Here is an 18,118-nt window from a genome sequence, read left to right as displayed (position 1 = left end):
TTCCCCATAAGGATAGGTAAACCCGCACACACACACACACACACACACACACACACAAACAGACCAGTACTCATATCTCTTTGGAGACCATCCATTCATTTCTAAGGGCAGAACCCTAATCCAAACAACGAAAACCTTAGCCCCTACCTCGCCCTAACCTTAACCATAAGTAACCAAAAAAAGTCTTTTGCCATTTTTAGTTTTTTGATTGCAGTCACAGATTTTTATAAAATTGAATTGTGGGGACTGTAAACATGGTCCCCACAACGACAAAATTACAGGATCTTGTCAAATTTTGGGACTTTTGATCCCCATAATGTAAGGTATACCTGGACCATACACACACACACACACACACACACACATTTAAATGAAGGCCAGGAGCTCCTGAATTGTTTCCTGAGAGGGCAGAAACTCGTTAATAAAAAAATGAAACGGTTGTGATGTGCCTTGGATGCCTAAAGCAGTGGAAAGATGGAAAAAATGGAAATAAGCCCAGAATGAGGTGACTGGGGTAAAGAGTGTTGGTTTGCATTACAGTCAAGCTGATTCAAGAATGAGGACATAGTATGTGACCTGGAATTCAAAATTTTATTAGCGTACAAAAGTATGCTTAGATATTTGAGTGTAATCCACTATTCAGGTCTTGATGGGCCACCTGGCCATATTTCCCGTAGCTTGCATTTGGGATTTTCGGAATTTCTTTTTTGTGCAGTTAAGTGTTTGTTGTTCTGTCTGGTAGTGCATTTATATGTAACTGAATGTACATTTGTATACGTGTACATGTTTGTTTTTATGTAGCTATGGGGGTCTGGCATTCTGTGTTCACATATTGCCTATGTTCCAGTGTATTTGGAAGAATAAATCCCAGACTGTGATTGAATGGTTTTCATATGGGACTTTAGTCACATGACAATGGTGGTGAACAGAGACACTTGATGCTTTATTGTTCTGGTGTGAAGATCAAACCAACATTTCCTTTTCCCACCTGAGCTTAATGAGCTCCTTCTTGGCACATTGTGGTTTTGCCATGGATAATAATTCACTTGGGAGCCCCCTGAAATGGCGAACCAGTCTTATGTGGAAAGGAAGATTAAAAGCCCAATAACTGTATGCATTCTTGTACAGTATATAAACTGCTATCTGGGGGTGGCAGAATGTCACAGTGGTTGGCACTGTCACCTCATACCTGTTTGATCAGGGTTCAAGTCTCCACCCTGGCTCCATGTGTTTGTATGTCCTCCCTGCGTTGTCGTGGGGTTTCCTCTTGGTACTCTGGTTTCATCTCAGCAGTCAAAAAACATACTGGAGTTACCAAGTTGTCTATAGGTAGGTAGGTATGCATGCATGTGTATGAATAGTGTGTGACTGTGCCCTGCATTGAGTTGGTGCCCCATCCTGGGTTATTCCCTGCCTTGTGTCTGTAGCCTCTGGGATAGGCTCCACCCCAACCCCCCCCCCCCCCCTCCAACCTTGAATAGGACAAGTGGCTACAGAAAATGGATGGATGCAGATTTTTAATGGTCCTACAAGAACAGGTGCTTTTGAAATATAGGACTGCTTTATGCATAGTTATAAATATGCTAGATTAATAGCTACAATGTCTCACTGTACAGCTGTATACATATTACCACAAATAATTTATAGTATGTTTTAACTTATAGTTATGAGGTCCACATTATGGGAGTTATAGGCTGTTTTACACTAAATATCTAACATGGAAAATACGTTAAAGTATTTAATGTAATACAATGGATAAAACTGATTTAAAACAAAAAGGACAAATCAAGGAAGTGTATAATGCAGATCTAAGAAATTAAGATTTTGCAGAACCTCCTAATAATTATATTAAAAATCTATGTACAGCACTAACTCCACATTATCTGTAGATAGAGTCCCTTCTCCAGTGGGTATTTCTTTCTAGATCTTACCTGCAGGTGTCCCCAATCATTCTAGTACCTACTAAAAACATACACAGCGACTTGTACTGTACTTTAAAGTATGCAGTTGTACACACAATGTGATAAACATGCCTCTTCGCCACCACGCACACTGCCTGCCTGCTTAACTGGCCCACTGCTGACGTCTCATATGTGGTGTATCTATTCATATCCAGCCTGTCCTGCTCAGGGTCGCCGCGGGGTCAGCTATGCTGTCCCAGGTGGGACAGGGCACAAGACAGAGGGACACCTTGTTCAGGATGCCAGTGCATCACGGGGCACATACAGACAATCGGGACAAATCTGGAGATGTCAGTTAAGTGACTGCATGTCTTTGGTCTGTGAGAGGAAACTGGAATAGATAGAGGAGCCCCACACTAATAGAAGCAAATATGCAAACTTCACACATGGAGAGCAGAGGCAGGATTCAAATCCCCATCCATGGAGGTGTGAGACCACAATGCCACCCACTAACCTTCCATGCTGCCCTGTCATGATTTATGGAGTCTGCCAGCTACTCAAAATGGTTAAAAATTGAGGATTTTAATAGCCATTTATAAAAGATAATTACCACAATGGTTCACTTATTGTAATGCAAAACTGTCTCTCACGGTGTCATCTATCAAGCATTTATTATTATGGGAAATGGGCCTCCATCTAATGGCCTTGTGAACTGTGCTAAATCTCCTGCTATCATTCTGCACTGTTTAATGGTCGCGGCTTATCTGCGATTCAGCTACAGTAGATGTAGGTCCATATATGGGTTTTGCAGCACTCAGAGTTAGCATTGATTATAAAAAGACCGGAGTGACAAAACGAGCGCTACATGTCCAGTGATGTCGTTCACATTTACCTGATTGGCTGAGTGAAGATCACTTTCTGACCTTTTGAAACGCTACTCTCTTTCTGTCTCCCTGTTTATTGAGCCATGAACCTGTTCCCATGGGAACCAGAGCTAGCCTCCAGCACCAGTAAACTGGATGTAATCTTAGGACCTAGGAAGCTGTGTTGGCGACACAGATAACACCCGTATAGTCGCATTTGACATTTTCGGTCCAGTTTATTAAATTAAGCAGCTGGTCATAAACAAGTGGCATTTTATTGAGGCTTTTAATCTGCAGAATAGCAAGTCTGAGTCTCTAGCCAATTGGTGATGTTCACTATAAAACCACAATCCTAAGCTTACTTTGTGTAAGCACTGAAAGAGATTGATTTTGAGCCACACTCTGTCTTTAATACGCTATAATTCACAGTGGAGTGCATGGACAGACCTCAGCAGGAATGGAATGTACACTGGGCCCATAATCACCTTTCTGCTGGAGACCACCCGCCTCACCCTAGCACCCCTGGGGGGCCGCATTGGCATTGAAACCTGTTTTTCATCAACACCAGGTACTTTACAGCCAACTGTGCCCCTTTTACAAGCACCTGAAATCTTTTATCGATTCAGTCACGCTGAAACACACAAACATGGATGAAAAGGCAGGCAGCCTACAGTAATCCCTGGGTACGCACTTCTTTCGCCTTGGATTTCTGGAGTGCTGACTTTTCAAAGCTCTCCTCCACGCCAGCCCTGGGCTTGCTCCGTGTGTCATCAGCAGGGGGCGCTGTTGATGGGCAGGCTTCCTGTACGGGGTGACTGACTGCGGTGCTGGATCACGCTGCTTCACATAAGCTGGCTGGGGGATAATGACAGTTCTGGTACATTGAGCTTCACAGTGTCCTTCACAGCAGCTTCGGAATCACAGCTGCCACTTTGCTGCCTAAAAATTGTGTCTTCAGCACACAGTGGTGTTACTCAGGCCTGTCGGGGGGGGGGGCGGAATAGGGAAATTGTCCTAAGTCCGGGTCCAGGAAAGGGTTAAGGTGGGAGGTGCTCCCTGGCATGGGGGCCAGCTGAAGTAATTGGCAGGACTGGGATTGGCAGGCCTGGGGTTGGCAGGTTTGGGATTGGCAGGCATGGGATTGGCAGGCCTGGGATTGGCAGGCCTTTGATTGGCAGGCCTGGTGTTACTTCCACCCAAACAGGAAACTTTCAGTCCAACAACCAGGGGCGTAACTACAAATGTTATACAATATATTAAGTGCAGGGCCCCCTGAATCTGCCAGGGTATCCAAGCCCCTACTGCGCCCCCTGCTGGCAGCAGAGGGATACTTTCGGCCTGCCTCTTCTCCTATACCGCTGCTCACTTTGTCTCACCATTGCTCCCTCAGAGTCAGAAGGCCTGTGGTCCCTTGGCCAGGACCTGACAGCCGTTTTGGTGAAACAGGAGCCCAGCCTGCTCACAGAACCATCCTCTTCCACCGCTCTGCTAGACAGTGCCCCCCACCAACTGAACCTCGCCATTCCAGCACTGAAGGAGCCACAGGAGGACATGGTAGAGACTGGAACCGGGGTCGTGCCAATACTATGCCACACTTTGCAATCCAAATGTTGTTTGAGCTACATGCATTTTTAAATTTTTTTAGAGAAAATGTCAGATTTGAAATCTGTTTTGTTATTTTGTTGTGTTCTGTAGGGGTCCAGCAAACATATTCCTTTGCCTGCTATCAAAACAGAGCCAAACGAAGCCAACTCCTCCCTCAACACTTCACCGGGTGAGAATGACGTCACTAGCTACAACTGTCTAGTGACAGGAAAATAATCACTTCAATGTACATACAGGGCTCTCAAGTTTCATCAAAAGTTTGGAGTGAGATTACATCTGTTAGGGGCGGAGTGTATGTCCCACGGTCAGTGCGTGAGACTTTACAGCCCTGCCTACTGCATTGATCGGATCTTGCTCTTCTACTTCTACCTTTTCTGCACTCCATCTGTGGGTGCATCCATGTAATAATGTGCTGGCAGCAGGATCACATGTAATTTGGAATTTACCCGGAAACAACAAATGCTATTTTCTGATAGGCTGGTAGATGGGTATTAACTCTGTATAACTCGGGACAGCGATGAACTCAGTGGAAAACTCCACTCCTTATGCCTGCGCCTTGTCCATTAATTCTATATAACGGGAGACCTTGGTGGGCGGTATCCCTTACATCTCAGCGTGAGAAACACAAGGTGTGGCGTGTGAGCGTGTGAACTGGGCGAAATGTCTGTGTCACACGGTCAATGCGTGAAACATAATGAAAAATAACTGTAAAAAGAAACATTTCAATGTATTTCAGGTTGCAATGCTAACTTTAATTTAGCATTTAGCCACTTTGGCAAACTAATTGTCTCGTAAAAGTGTTTTTCTGTCCTTTATGTTGCGAGACTGTGACCCAGCTGGGTATCTTCCCATCCCGCTTAACTGGCTCCTACTCTGCTAGGTCTTTGTCTGCCTACTCTGCTAGGTCTTTGTCTGCCTACTCTGCTAGGTCTTTGTCTGCCTGTGGAGTCCACTATTTATATAAGACCTTTTTATTTTGGCTCAAATGCAGCATCATAAGGTACAATTACAGCCTATTGGCGCACAGCTAAACACTTGCTTTTTTAGTCTCTGTTTTCCATTAACACATTTATTACCAACGAACTTCACCTCATACAGTACATACCACCGACGGGCCCAGTTCTCATTCAAGCCAAACCTGAATGAAAAGAGGATGTTTTAAAATATGCCATGCGAAATATTAAGCTGTGTGAATTTACTGTGTGTGTCTGGGGTTAAAATGAAACACCAACATGTCTTGGCCATACTCTTCATCAATTTTTCATCATCATCATCATCATCATCATCATCATCGAACAATAAAGTATTTATAAAGGGTAACATTTTACTTGATGGGCCGCAAATAATGCAGTATTATACTATTACTTATGTATTAATTAATCACAAACTAAGTCTTACATACTAATCTCATGTTAATTCTTCATTAATGAACCGTGTTTTATCTCGAGCAGTTACTATATTTGTTGCTGTCTGTATCTGTCAATTCTGTAATCCTTTGTGAACTACTGAAGGAGCTACTGAAGGAATAAGTTGTGAATAACACAGATCTCACCTTAAATACTGATCTCATATTTGTTCATCATTAATGAATCAGGATGCATCTTTCATCCAAGGCACTTACTATATTTGTTACTATATCTGTTAATTGTGTAAACTTTTGTCAACTACTGAAGGAACAAGTCATGAATAACACAAGTGAAATACTGCTCTCATGTTTGTTCATCAGTAATGAATCGTGGCGTATCTTTTATCTCAAGTAGCAACTATATTTGCTCATAATTTGTGCATAATTTGTATTTCAGTAGTAACAGTTATTATTAAGTATTTGTGCCCTGTCAAGTAAAAAGCCAGTTGAATTACAGAAGTATACTTGGTCCCTAGAAATCCTGAATGCAGGCGATGATTAGAGAAGTACTGACTTGAATTTCCTGTGTGAAGACAACTGCACCTGTGCTGTTACTATAGAGAAGAGGAGTGGAATAAGTGATTTATGACTTCAGGTAGCAGATGTGCATGGAGGTGCTGGAGTTCACTGCTGTACTTTAGCAACAGTACGTGTGATCTGTGTGTTACCCCCAAGACCCCAGTCCTGAACCAACATACTTTCTGATCCAGTTCAGATTCCACACTTTCGATAAAGGACTAATTGTTTGTGTCTGTGATACGTCTGGCTTTCACAAAAAAATCTGCATCCTCCAACTCAATCCCAGTTCTTCCAGCAAAAACAAAGTGAAACTTCTCCACACTCTGGGCCGGAGCCAAGCTAAACACACGGCCCGTTCCAGAACTCCAGGACTGGCTGGCTGACTTGGCAGGGTCCTGGGGGTGGGACGGGGGGACGGGGGAGGAGGGGGGGGGGACAAAAGGACGGAAGGGATGGTTTGGCATCACTAGGAATCCTCATGAGGAATGAAGGAACTCCCTTTGCCTTAAATGTAACTCAAGGTGTATGTGGCCACAGGAGCCGAGATTAGACTTCCAGCGCTAATTACCTGGAACTGCAATTTGTCTTTATTTGATGTAGCTTAATTTGGAAATTGCCGTTTTATTTCTGCTGCGTGTTGTCAGCAGGTTGTTAGTTTAGGCCAGAAAGCACCCAGCATGACTGATGCCTCTTTTTTTATTGTTAACGTTGAGTAATGAGGTTGTGCTGCTGAAGAATGCGACCGCATCCCGGGGCTCCCAGCCTGCCAGCTGCAGAGGTGTGTGTCGGGTTCGCTGCCACTCATGGCTCATCCCCCACCCCCATCCCCCCTCACAGACGAGCGGCTGCAGCTCCCACCCACCCCTCCAAGCAGCCACGGCAGCGACAGCGACGGATCGCAGAGCCCCCGCTCCCTGCCTCCCCCCAGCCCAGCACGCCAGCCCACCCGCACCTCCGCGGCAATCTCCACCTCGCCTCTCCTCACTGCTCCACATGTGAGTACTCCTCCGCACCAGCAGAGGGCGCTGTGATCGGAGAACATATGCTTTATAGTTTAAGGAAGCTGCACTACAGTCGCACCATAACCAATGATACTTGACCTGAACAGCTTCAGTTATAAAAATGTGAAATAATTGTTGCTTTGGAAAACAAGTGGCAGATAAATGCAATTTTTCATAAAACATTTGCTTGTATGTAGGTATGTGGTAAATTCTGTGTGCTGTTATTGGTTAAGTCCTAGCCCTATATCTGCTAATATATTCCATTATCTGTACTGGATGGATAGATGGTGTACTGTGCGATATAAATCCATGGTGGCTCTGTTGATGATTATTCATTTGTCGGTCATGTTCTGCACATTGATATTTTTAAGGACTCTGCTATCTGGTCTTTGTCAAGATCCATCTACTGTGTCTAGTTTGTTCTCATATGGCCGACCTTGAAACAGCTGTGAAACATCTGTAAAACAGCTGTTTCGTTTTGTTTGTTTTTGACGAGCCACCAAACCAAAATGTCTACATGGTTCTGTAATGGAGAAGTTGCTCATTCTGAATTGCTTGAACTTCCTTGAGGAAAGGAACAAGACGACCAGTCCTATTACACATCCCAACCTTCACATGTGCCTGAAATCTCCGCTTAGACCAGGAGATTTCTGCAGAGCATATTCTCCTTTTGCACCCCTGTCTGGAGCCCTCCCCTTGGATAACCTATGGGCCACATTCTAGCCTCTGATCAGATGCAAGTGTCTGGTGATTCTGCTGTTACAGGGTTCTGGCTCTCTTCTATTCAGAAGCTGCAGGGAACATCGGGCCCCCTGATGTTGACAGAGGAGGAGAAGCGGACCTTGATTGCTGAGGGCTACCCTGTGCCCAACAAGCTGCCGCTGACCAAGACAGAGGAGAAAGCACTCAAGAGGGTCCGCAGAAAGATCAAAAACAAAGTGCGTCTTTCACCCTGTACATTTCCTTGTATTTCTGTGCATCAGAAATGAGAAAGAGGGGGCACAATCCTCATAAGCGTGTCACAGTTATGGACTAACTAGCTTCCATCTGACGGGGCACATAATTAATTTGAGGGTAATATGCACCCAGACCTTCTAATCCAGGGAAAGAACAGATATCTCCTAAATTAAAAAATAGCAAGAGCTAAGTAATAGAGGAACTGCAAATAAGTGTCAGTCCTTTTAAATATAATGGGATAATAATTTTTAATAGATTATAAAACCAATGGGGCACAAATTTGTCCTTCTTATAAATCCCATGTAATTTTATAACCGTCCCATTTCTCAATATGCAGATCTCAGCACAGGAGAGCCGCAGGAAGAAGAAGGAGTACGTGGAATGTCTGGAGAAGAAGTAAGATAGATACTACTGATTCACTCCGGCAGGGGAAACCTCTGTCCATGACAGTACTAAAGGCTAATGACTAACTCATAATCAATGACTATGTTAATTACAGGAATGCTTTTTTGAAAAATTATTTACATCTTTTCTTCTCATCATTATGGATATTCTTTGAAGACTCTGCATCAGCAGGCTTGTATTCTTAAACCATTGTGAAAAATCATCCGGGTGTTGAATATGGTTTGCACTATTCAGTAACCTCTGTATTAAAAAAGCAGATCATGCACTGCTGCACTGTATTAATGTTCTTCACTGGGTTCTTTTTTATGTTTGGATTGAACCTTAATGCAAACTAGGAGTTTAAATCAGTCAGGACACACTTGTTGGTGTGGACAGCGTTCAGTAATTTGACTCCATGATACTACGCTTTGTGCACCGTGGAGTCCTTCTAGATGTCCGCCAAATGACGTGTCACGTATCAGCATTCACTCACGTGAACGTCTGCCCCACAGGGTAGAAACGTACACTTCTGAAAATAACGAGCTGTGGAAGAAGGTGGAGACGCTGGAGGGCACTAACAGGTAGGATGCCAGCGTTTACGGCTGGGCTGGGCAGCCTCCAAGTGCTGTTCGTCATCATGCCAGCTTTTGGAAACTTAATTTTATAAAATGAAATTTATTAATGGATAAATTCCGCCTGTAATGTTAATATCATATTAATTAATATGTGTATTACAGTTCTTTTAGCTCAACAAGTAATGGGTTCAAATACCAGGGAGCACATGCATACTGTAGCCCTTCTCTCTACTGGTATTTGCTTTGAATAAATGCGTCAGATAAATGTATAATATGTTATTAATGTTAATATTAAAAACAATAACACTGTACTGCTATCAAAGACATTCTGAGACTTTGCACTAGTAGGGCTTGGCTTGGCTGAGTTGGTACTCAGATAGCAATAGAATTATTTAAACTGGCAGTGCAAAGTGTTTATAAAAGTCCCTGTGTTATATACTGAAAGTGACAGAGGTCTGACTGGTGTGCTTTCATAGTTTGACAGGGAGAATCAATCAATCTGGTTGGATAGAGGAGAAGAGATGTCTACTATTTAATTTAAAATAAAACTGGTGCTCCAGTCTTGGTATTTATGCCAAACATCTTCCGACTAAAGGACAAACATTCACACAATGTACCTGAAAAACTAAATTTTTTATTATCTTAGAATATGCTGTTATTTACCTGAATAGAGGTTTGGCACCCTCTAGTGGTCAGATGTGCAATCATGAAAAATGCATTTGAGAATGAAACCGAAAGATTTACATTTAAATCGGTCTCCTTGTAGGTCTGTACCTTTTACGTAAACTACAATTCAGATTTAAGATCTTCTGCATGTCTGTCAATAGCATTTTGACTTTGACTTAGTGTTTGAATGACTGCATTTGAAATACTTATAGTTTACTGCTGGGCAAGATTGCTGGGATTATTTATACTCTTCTTATTCCTGAATCCTCAATATGTCCTGCGGGATATGTATTGTCTTTCTGAGAACAGTAGATGTAGTTCATACCTATACCTATAGTTACAACCTATTCCTTGCCCTATCAACATATATGCCATATAATATCTGTCTTCTCAGGTCTCTCCTCCAGCAGCTGCAGAAGCTCCAGTCTTTGGTGGCAGGAAAAGTCCCCCAGTTCTGCAAGATAGCCTCCACCCAAACGGGAACCTGCCTCATGGTGCGTATCGCCGTCATCATCATTCTGCTGCCACCGCCGTTTTACGCCAGCGAGCCGTACTGACGTCCGTGGGCACCGACGCATCACCTCTGCAACACATTACGCTTGAATTTCATTCATGTGGCCAATTCTGATTTGGAGATTCATGGGTTTTTGTGGGAAAACGCGTGAGCGGAAAATAGCAATATCTCTCAGAGCAGCGGCATGGCCAGTGGGCCCGCTGGGTGCACATCCATTAGTGTGTCTGCTGGTGTAAAGGCAGAAGCACATTCAATTTATAACACTGAATGGTGGCTCTCTCTGTGTATTGAGGGGTGTGGCGTGGCTATGGCTTCTGCCTGTGATGGATAGCAGAGCCTTTGACAAACAGCCCTGGAGCCAGAGGCTCATATAACTGGAAGGCCAGGCTGTGATTGCAGAAGATATGGATTCTTGGGTTTGGGGAAATGCACCCCCAGGGCACTAAGTAAAGCTGCCTGGCTAGAAGAACAACCTGCAAACACGGGCCTATGTAGTTTGTTTCTTATTGGTCTAGAATTAAGCTTTAAATACAAATCCTTAAGGCAGCAAATTGCCTTTGCCTGGAACCTTACTGAGGGATTATGGGAGTATGAGGCCTGGAACCTTACTGAGGAATTATGGGTGTATGAGATACAATAATTTTGGTGTGATCTACTCATTAGGGCTTTGAAGTAGTTCTTTGCATTTAAAAGGATTTTTCAATTGCTGGTTTACAATAATCCCCATAATCCTGACCAGGGTAATTGTTTAGATCAGGGCTCAGCACCTCGGCGAATGCTGACGGACAATTTGAGCAAAATTCAATTTTTGCCAGAGATGTGATATTTAAAAACGTAGCCTATATGGTCATTTTTCTTTTGCCACAGACACAGTCAAGCTTTGCCATCGACACATTTGTCCATGTATGGACAGACTGATCCCTGGTGTAGATGAACTATGGGTAGATGTGTTGAATATATTTCAGTGGAAGGTCATTTTTTGTTGGTTTGGATCTTGCCCTTTTGTCTTACATTCTCAGTGCCGGAAAGGTTCAGCACCTCACATCTATGTCCTTTGGATCTCACTGCTAGGTGGTGCTGCTCTGCTTCGTCTTGGTGCTCGGCTCCTTCATGCCAGGGCTGTCCGAGGTGTCCTCCATGTCCCATATGGTGAAGTCTTCACCCCTGCCTCCAGCAGACATCTACACGGCCAGCCACAGTATGTTCACTGTTCTGATTTACTGCGTCTGGGTGCTCTCTCTGTATATGTCTAGTCATAAGCCCTTGTGAGTAATTGCAGTGAATGAATTTATTAATGCAGTGTTTTCCAACCCGGTCCTCGGGGAACCACATATGTTGCATGTTTTTGCTCCCTCCCAGCTCCCTGCCAGACAGTTCATACTTTGGTCCCTGTGGAGCAGACTGGGAAAGACTGCTATGATGCATTTAGCCCATCAAAGATCTAGTGACCTTGCTGCTTAATTATTATTATTAATTGTGTTGTACAGAACCGTTTACACACAGCAAGATTTTTTTCATAAATACTGTAAGAAAGATAAGAGTCTTGAATGAATAATACATAGAGAACTGTATCTAATCGAAGAACTAAGCACTTAGGAGGTTTATCTAAACATTATGAGGGCAATATGTGGCTCTGTGGTTTAGGACACTGTGCTCATGATCAGAAGGTTGCTGGTTCAAATCCTGTGCTGGGCAGAGTGATATTGCCTTTGGGTCCTTGAGCAAAGCCCTTAACCTTCAGGGATTGGCTACCCCTACTTTATTGCTTTGGAAAAAAGTGTCTCCTAAATAAATAAATATAATGACGGTGTGTACGCTGTGCCGCAGTCCGTTCGCGCAGCCTCCTCTTCTATGACGAGGCTTCCCCGTTGGAGGAGCCCTACAGCGGCTTCCTGAAGATGGAAGACGCCAGCGAGTGGGACGGCGCCTCCCGCAGCTTCACCAAGGAGCAGCCAGCAACCGCTCCTCACGGGGAGCACGAAACCAGCAAGTACCTGGACAAGGTCCACACGGATCTGGTGGACCTGAACAGGACAGAGACCAACTTCCTCGGTGATAAAGAAGAGTACCATGAAAGGTGAGGTGTGGCAAGGGGGCATTGAATATTATATTGTGCGTACAATGCATGTGTAAAGCTGTTTATCTAGGCAGTTAAAAGCACAATTGAACATTAGAACATATGCAAATTAAGAGGAACATAATAAAAACTAATAAGAATTTCTTCTGTTCTCCAAAAAGTTACTATGTTTAGTTGGCTGGTTAGAAGAACACAGCTTCAGTTCCCAATTCCCTCCTCAGGGCACCTCAGCCATTCCATGTGTTTGTCACCACCAGCTTACTTAATTCATCAATTTAATTAGTTAACAAAAGTCAATGATGTATTGATTAGCCAATCCTGTTGTGCTAGTGGTCGAGTCAGAAATAAATGGATGTGATGGATGGTGGCTGCAGATACTGGCGTGACTTCAGGAGAGGTTTTGAAATGGCTAAACTTAAACAATTTGACAGACATTACAGTTCTACACTACCATGAAAATCATGTACTGTAAACGTGATTTTCTTTGACTGCTTAAGACTTTTTCACAGTATTTTGTATGCATAATTACGACGACCTGTATTACAAAAGAGCTTCAGCGATGCAATAGTTACTTGCTTTGTTTTGTGAATGTACTATGTAGATTTAGAGATTTAGGATCTTTTTACCGGTGATTATCAAGGTACTTTCACTAGTAGAACTAGAAGTCCATCCATCCATCCATCCATCCATTTTCCAGCCTGCTTATCCTACTTGGTCGCGGGGGGTCCGGAGCCTATCCCAGAAGCAACGGGCATGAGGCAGGGAACAACCCTGGATGGGGAGCCAGCCCATCACAGACTAGGAAGTCTATACATTAAAATATGCATCTCTGCCTTGCTTTGTTCTGAATCCCAACATAATACTAGGCAGGAGTTGTTTTGAAAGATCAGCTTGTTTGCTCACAACCGGTCAAACCACCTTGCATATTTTGTTTTTTATAATCCACACAGCGGAAATAATGCTTTTTGGCTGCCGAAACGAGCTGTCACAGCAGTAGAGGGTGGATGACTATTTAACAATTGCGTGTTTAAATTTAAGGAAATACTAAGTGCATTTGAACTATGTTTCTGTTGTTAATAAAACTGAATACTGATGCAGTACAGAAAGTAAAATGTCCGTACATCTGTGTATAGTAAAATGCTTGGACAGGCTTAGATTTTTTGGTACTTTTATGGCTTTATTTTTTCCATATATATTATTTTCTTTGAAGGTCTGATGGTTGTTTCTGTCATTGTGATTAACACCTTCCTAAAAGGCTCCTCACACGTAAGCAAAACTGAAAGCATTTATACTATTGAACACATTCCTGCAGAAGGAGTTGGCAACACACACTATGCTACTGAAAGAAACAGAATAGACCCTTGGAAAGCACAATTACAGGAACTGCTGACTTTAAGTCTTCAGACGATGGTTCCTGTGTTTGTACCAAGTGGGCGGAGCTTGCCGGGTGTTGTCTCATAGCCGTGTCCTCCCCTTATGACGTACGTCTGCTCTCTGGAGCATTATTTGCCCAGCGCAGTCCCTGGCATCAGATGAGTGGATGAACCAAGTACTTTTGCTATTAGACTCAGGTTATGAACTCTGAGCCTCGTTCTGGGTCGGTGCTGTCAGAGAACGAGCAGGTGGAGTCAGTAGCACTGGAAGTATGCGTGTGGAGGGCGCTTCAGCACCCCCTCTGGTCATTGGTGGTAATGCAGTGTCAGAATACTGTAGGGCAGCCTGCCCATGCCTGTAGTTTTTGGCCCTCTGGCTCAGCACCTGCTATCTCCTGCTTATTGTCCACAGGAAGGCGAAACCCACTGGCAGCACAGAGTATTTCTAGCCCAGAGGGCTGGAGCTGCCATTCCTGTGCAGCTTCCCACAGACTCATGACCCTCAGTGGACGTCTCCAGCTCCACAGCGCCCCCTTGTGTGCATCCATGCCCCTGCCTTGTACCTCCAGAGTAACGCCCAGATTCCCATGCAGATGAGAGACAAAGGCGAAGTGCGAATGGGGAGTCATCGTCACCACAGGCATGGATATCACTCTGAATAAAACATCACATTCTCTCCGGTTTTTCTTGGTAATGGGGAGTGAAAGCATGGGCAGCATAGGCTGTGCTCTGTGAGATTTGTGTAAGTTTGTGGGGGGGTGGAGGACTTTAATTATTTTTGCCAGCTCTAAAATTGTGCAATCACCCATATAATTTTGTAATTTATTGAAGGATTTCTCAAGGGTGAATATTTTATTAGGATATTTTCAAATTGTTACAGATACCAGCATATTTAGACTGCAGTATTTCTATGTCATGCTCTGAGTTCAGTCTGTACCCTCTTATACAATCAGAAATGTTTTATTGTTTTTAATTATATTTTCTTTGTTAATCCAAATGGCTTGTTGGAAAGAGTGAGTGTGAATGACAGAGTATCTTTAATTCAATCTGGGTATTAAAGTATCCTGTTAATGTTGACGGGTGTGTGTGTGTGTGTGTGTGTGTGTGTGTGTGTACAAATATACAACTCCTGATACATGCTACCAAGGAATTTCTAACATTTGCCTTTGAAAATTAAGAAAATGTTTTGTTTACACTGTTTTATCATAACTGTTAGACAGTTTTCTACCTTATTTCATTATTTCTGTGTTAAGAAAGTTTTGCATGGGAAGCAAGAAACAAAATTAACAAAATTAATATAAACTGACATTAATAACTGAAAGAGTGAAAAGCTGGATGACATATATATATTTTTTTTCAGACAAATCTTTCAGATAAGATTTTCCAAAACAATAGTGTTTCTGAACCACCTGGTTTTCGTTTTCAATCATTGAAATGTATATATTCTACTAGCATTTTGGAAATAGTATATTCGTCATTGTGTTAAAACAAGTCCACATTTAAGCTTATAGAGGCACTGGATGGCAGACAGTTGTATAATGGAAAAGGGGGAGTCAGACTGAACTCTGGGAAGTGAGTACCATGTGGATGGCTGACCAATCTCCCAGGAAGAGGCAGAAAGGGGCAGGTGTCAGGGCTCAAAGAAGGGGGTGCCTCACCGACTGAAATGCAGCATCGTATGCTAATGTGTCTGCCGTTCACTGTCAGGCACCCCTCGTGGAGAAAACAAGTAGTACAGCCCACCAAAGCTGTTGTCCAGTGCAGATGTAATGTCTCCCTGTAACCCAGAGCTATAGCAGGCTTGAGTCTCTGAACAGGTCATTATGCATATAAGTATATATTAAAAAAAAGGAACTGGTAACTTGCAAAACTTATAAAAAATACAACAAAAAATCCCTTTAAGAGCCAGATATCTCCTTTTGCTAATGATTCAACCCCGAACCTATTTGCTTAAATGTGGACGACCGTTAAAGTGCATACAGTAACACTGGAATTTATCAGTATCTGCTCTCATAAAAACCATCTGAATATTTTCCGCAGTGTATGTAACCATAATTTGCCTGTGCTGTATAATAGCTTCCCCTTTGTATTTGCATTTGTAAATATGAGTAGTGAAACTGTGCACTGTGTAAAAAAGGAAGATATTTTTATATCAGAATTATTATATTCATTCGCTGTCTCTGGATATTGTGTGTTCTGTGCATGAACTGGTTTCCCATGATTCACACAAAGCAGCAGATTCACTGAAAGTGAGGTATGCAGTGCCAGGGACTGTAAATTATAAAGATAACTGAGTGCACCACCAAAACGTTTATTCCATGTTTCATTTTTAATACTGTATTTCTGTCCTATCCTGTAGTTAGCATGAAAGCAATTAAAAATGCATCAGCAAATTTGTGTCTGTTGGATTATTGTTTGCTTTCCTCTATTTTATTTTCATCCATGCCAAAATGTATTATTTGCATTATAACAGTAAGGCTTTTGTTAATTTAATTATTGAAGCGGATTTAAGCTCTAGGGGTGGCATGGTGGTGTAGTGGTCAACACTGTCGCCTCACCCCTCTGAGATCTGGGTTTGAGTCTACGCCAGGGGTGTGTGTGTGTGTGTGTGTGTGTGTGTGTGTGTGTGTGTGGGGGGGGGGGTTTGCATGTTCACCTCGTGTTGTCGTGGGGTTTCCTCTGATTTTCTTCCCACAGTCCAAAAACATGCTGAGGCTGACTGGAGTTGCCAAATTGTCCATAGGTTTGCTTGAGTGAGTGAATGGTGTGTGAGTGTGTGTTGCGATGGGTTGGTGCCCCATCCTGGGTTGTTCCACGCCTCATGCCTGTAGCCTCTGTGATAGGCTCTGAACCCCCCCACAACTCTAAACAGGACAAGCGTTTACAGAAAATGGAGGAATGGATTTAAGATCTCATGCATATTACATGTATGGCAGATATTATACTAGGCAGTCAGTGAAATCTTTCTCTGTTTCATAACTCATACTTTACAAATCAGTACCTGGAGAGGGATATCCTAAATCTACTCAACTCTAGTCATGTGACCTTATATTTGCTTGCAAAACAATAAAAGCAGGGAGCCAAAAGAGACCAATAAACACAATTAAAGCAATTTGATTTTTGAGGATTTACAGTGCCATGTGAATTAAATGAATTAATTAGCTAGAAAATTATATATATTATAGATATTTTATTACCTATTTTAACACCAGAAAGATTTTGAGGAACAAAGCAATTTTATTCTAATGTGTTGGAAGGGCAAAATTTCTACTTACTAAGAACATTTAAGCCTATTGTCTGCATTGATTAGTGTCACAAGAAAAGAACCTCTAGGTTGTTTATTCCATGAGTATTGAAAGGTGTTTACTTCTGAAAGATTTAAAAATGTTCCTGAGCTATAATTACCAGTACTGTTCTGTAGGTGAATAATCTCCTGTGTCGTTACCTTGACTGCACTTATGAATCACCTTGATTTTATTGAAGGGATGATGCATTGAAAGCTTTTATTATTGAACAGGCTGGATTGATAGAAATTGCATGCGAGGTATGATGCCTGTACTCCTGATGTGAACATAGTTTTTTGGACTGAATGAATGTCAGGTCCTAGGCAAGGTTCTTCACTCCCGTGAGGAGGTTCATGTATGAACGTCTATCCGCTACAGCATGTGCTGCATGGATGCCGTGTCCTCAGGTTGGGCAAATCAGCATCAGAACATTGGGAACATATGAACATTATAAAGCAACAAACAACTCCGGCCCAAAGATCCTGAAGGGTGACATCATATCCTACATTCCTTGGTGACAGGTTTGCTCTGCATAGCCCGCTGGCATCTACCCGTTGCTGTCACCATTCCAGAGATTATCTTTTCCTGTTGCAGCCCAAAATATGTACACTGGCACACATTCAAAGGATAAAGATCTCTCTGGTCCAGTTCTTTCAGAAACATTTTATAGGTGGACTTATGGTACGGCTGCAAAATCATACTTATTTGCACACACTTATGACAATTTCTATTTTTGCTTGATATTATTATGAATGAAACGGTAAAATGAATGAAAAAATCTGAAAACACATTTGGAAAAGTGTGTGACTCTCTGGGTTAGGACACTGTACTGGTACCCAGCACGCTGTTATTTTGAATGCTGTGGACTGCAGAGTAATCAAATGACTGTTGGGTGTTCAACCCCCCCCCCCAAAAAAAAGGCTCCGGGGGTACCAGGTATATGGCTGACCTTTAACTCTCACCTTTAATATGTCTCACAGAGAGAGCGAGACGG

General features: G+C 42.8%; 1 protein-coding gene across 2 annotated transcripts in view; it reads left to right on the top strand.

The window, feature by feature from the left end:
* LOC111858213 (cyclic AMP-responsive element-binding protein 3-like protein 1) overlaps nt 1–16,233 on the top strand; it is a 30,618-nt gene extending 14,385 nt beyond the window's left edge. The window contains exons 1-11 of one of the 2 annotated variants that reach the window (XM_072718282.1): nt 1,866–3,332; nt 4,155–4,318; nt 4,460–4,538; nt 7,131–7,288; nt 8,083–8,232; nt 8,589–8,647; nt 9,148–9,216; nt 10,271–10,370; nt 11,462–11,588; nt 12,218–12,467; nt 14,253–16,233. In XM_072718282.1, the coding sequence (XP_072574383.1) occupies nt 3,227–3,332; nt 4,155–4,318; nt 4,460–4,538; nt 7,131–7,288; nt 8,083–8,232; nt 8,589–8,647; nt 9,148–9,216; nt 10,271–10,370; nt 11,462–11,588; nt 12,218–12,467; nt 14,253–14,289 (1,299 nt within the window). In that variant the 5' untranslated portion in view covers nt 1,866–3,226 and the 3' untranslated portion in view covers nt 14,290–16,233. Of the gene's footprint in view, nt 1–1,865; nt 3,333–4,154; nt 4,319–4,459; nt 4,539–7,130; nt 7,289–8,082; nt 8,233–8,588; nt 8,648–9,147; nt 9,217–10,270; nt 10,371–11,461; nt 11,589–12,217; nt 12,468–14,252 lie in introns of those variants that run through there. The other variant, XM_023839776.2, reaches the window with a different exon arrangement.
* The last annotated feature ends 1,885 nt before the right edge of the window (nt 16,234–18,118 follow it).

The sequence above is a fragment of the Paramormyrops kingsleyae genome, chromosome 11 (genome assembly GCF_048594095.1).
Source record: "Paramormyrops kingsleyae isolate MSU_618 chromosome 11, PKINGS_0.4, whole genome shotgun sequence".
Classification (NCBI taxonomy): Eukaryota; Metazoa; Chordata; class Actinopteri; order Osteoglossiformes; family Mormyridae; genus Paramormyrops; species Paramormyrops kingsleyae.
Note: the sequence above shows the minus strand (reverse complement) of the source record. Positions and strands in the feature narration are given on the sequence as shown.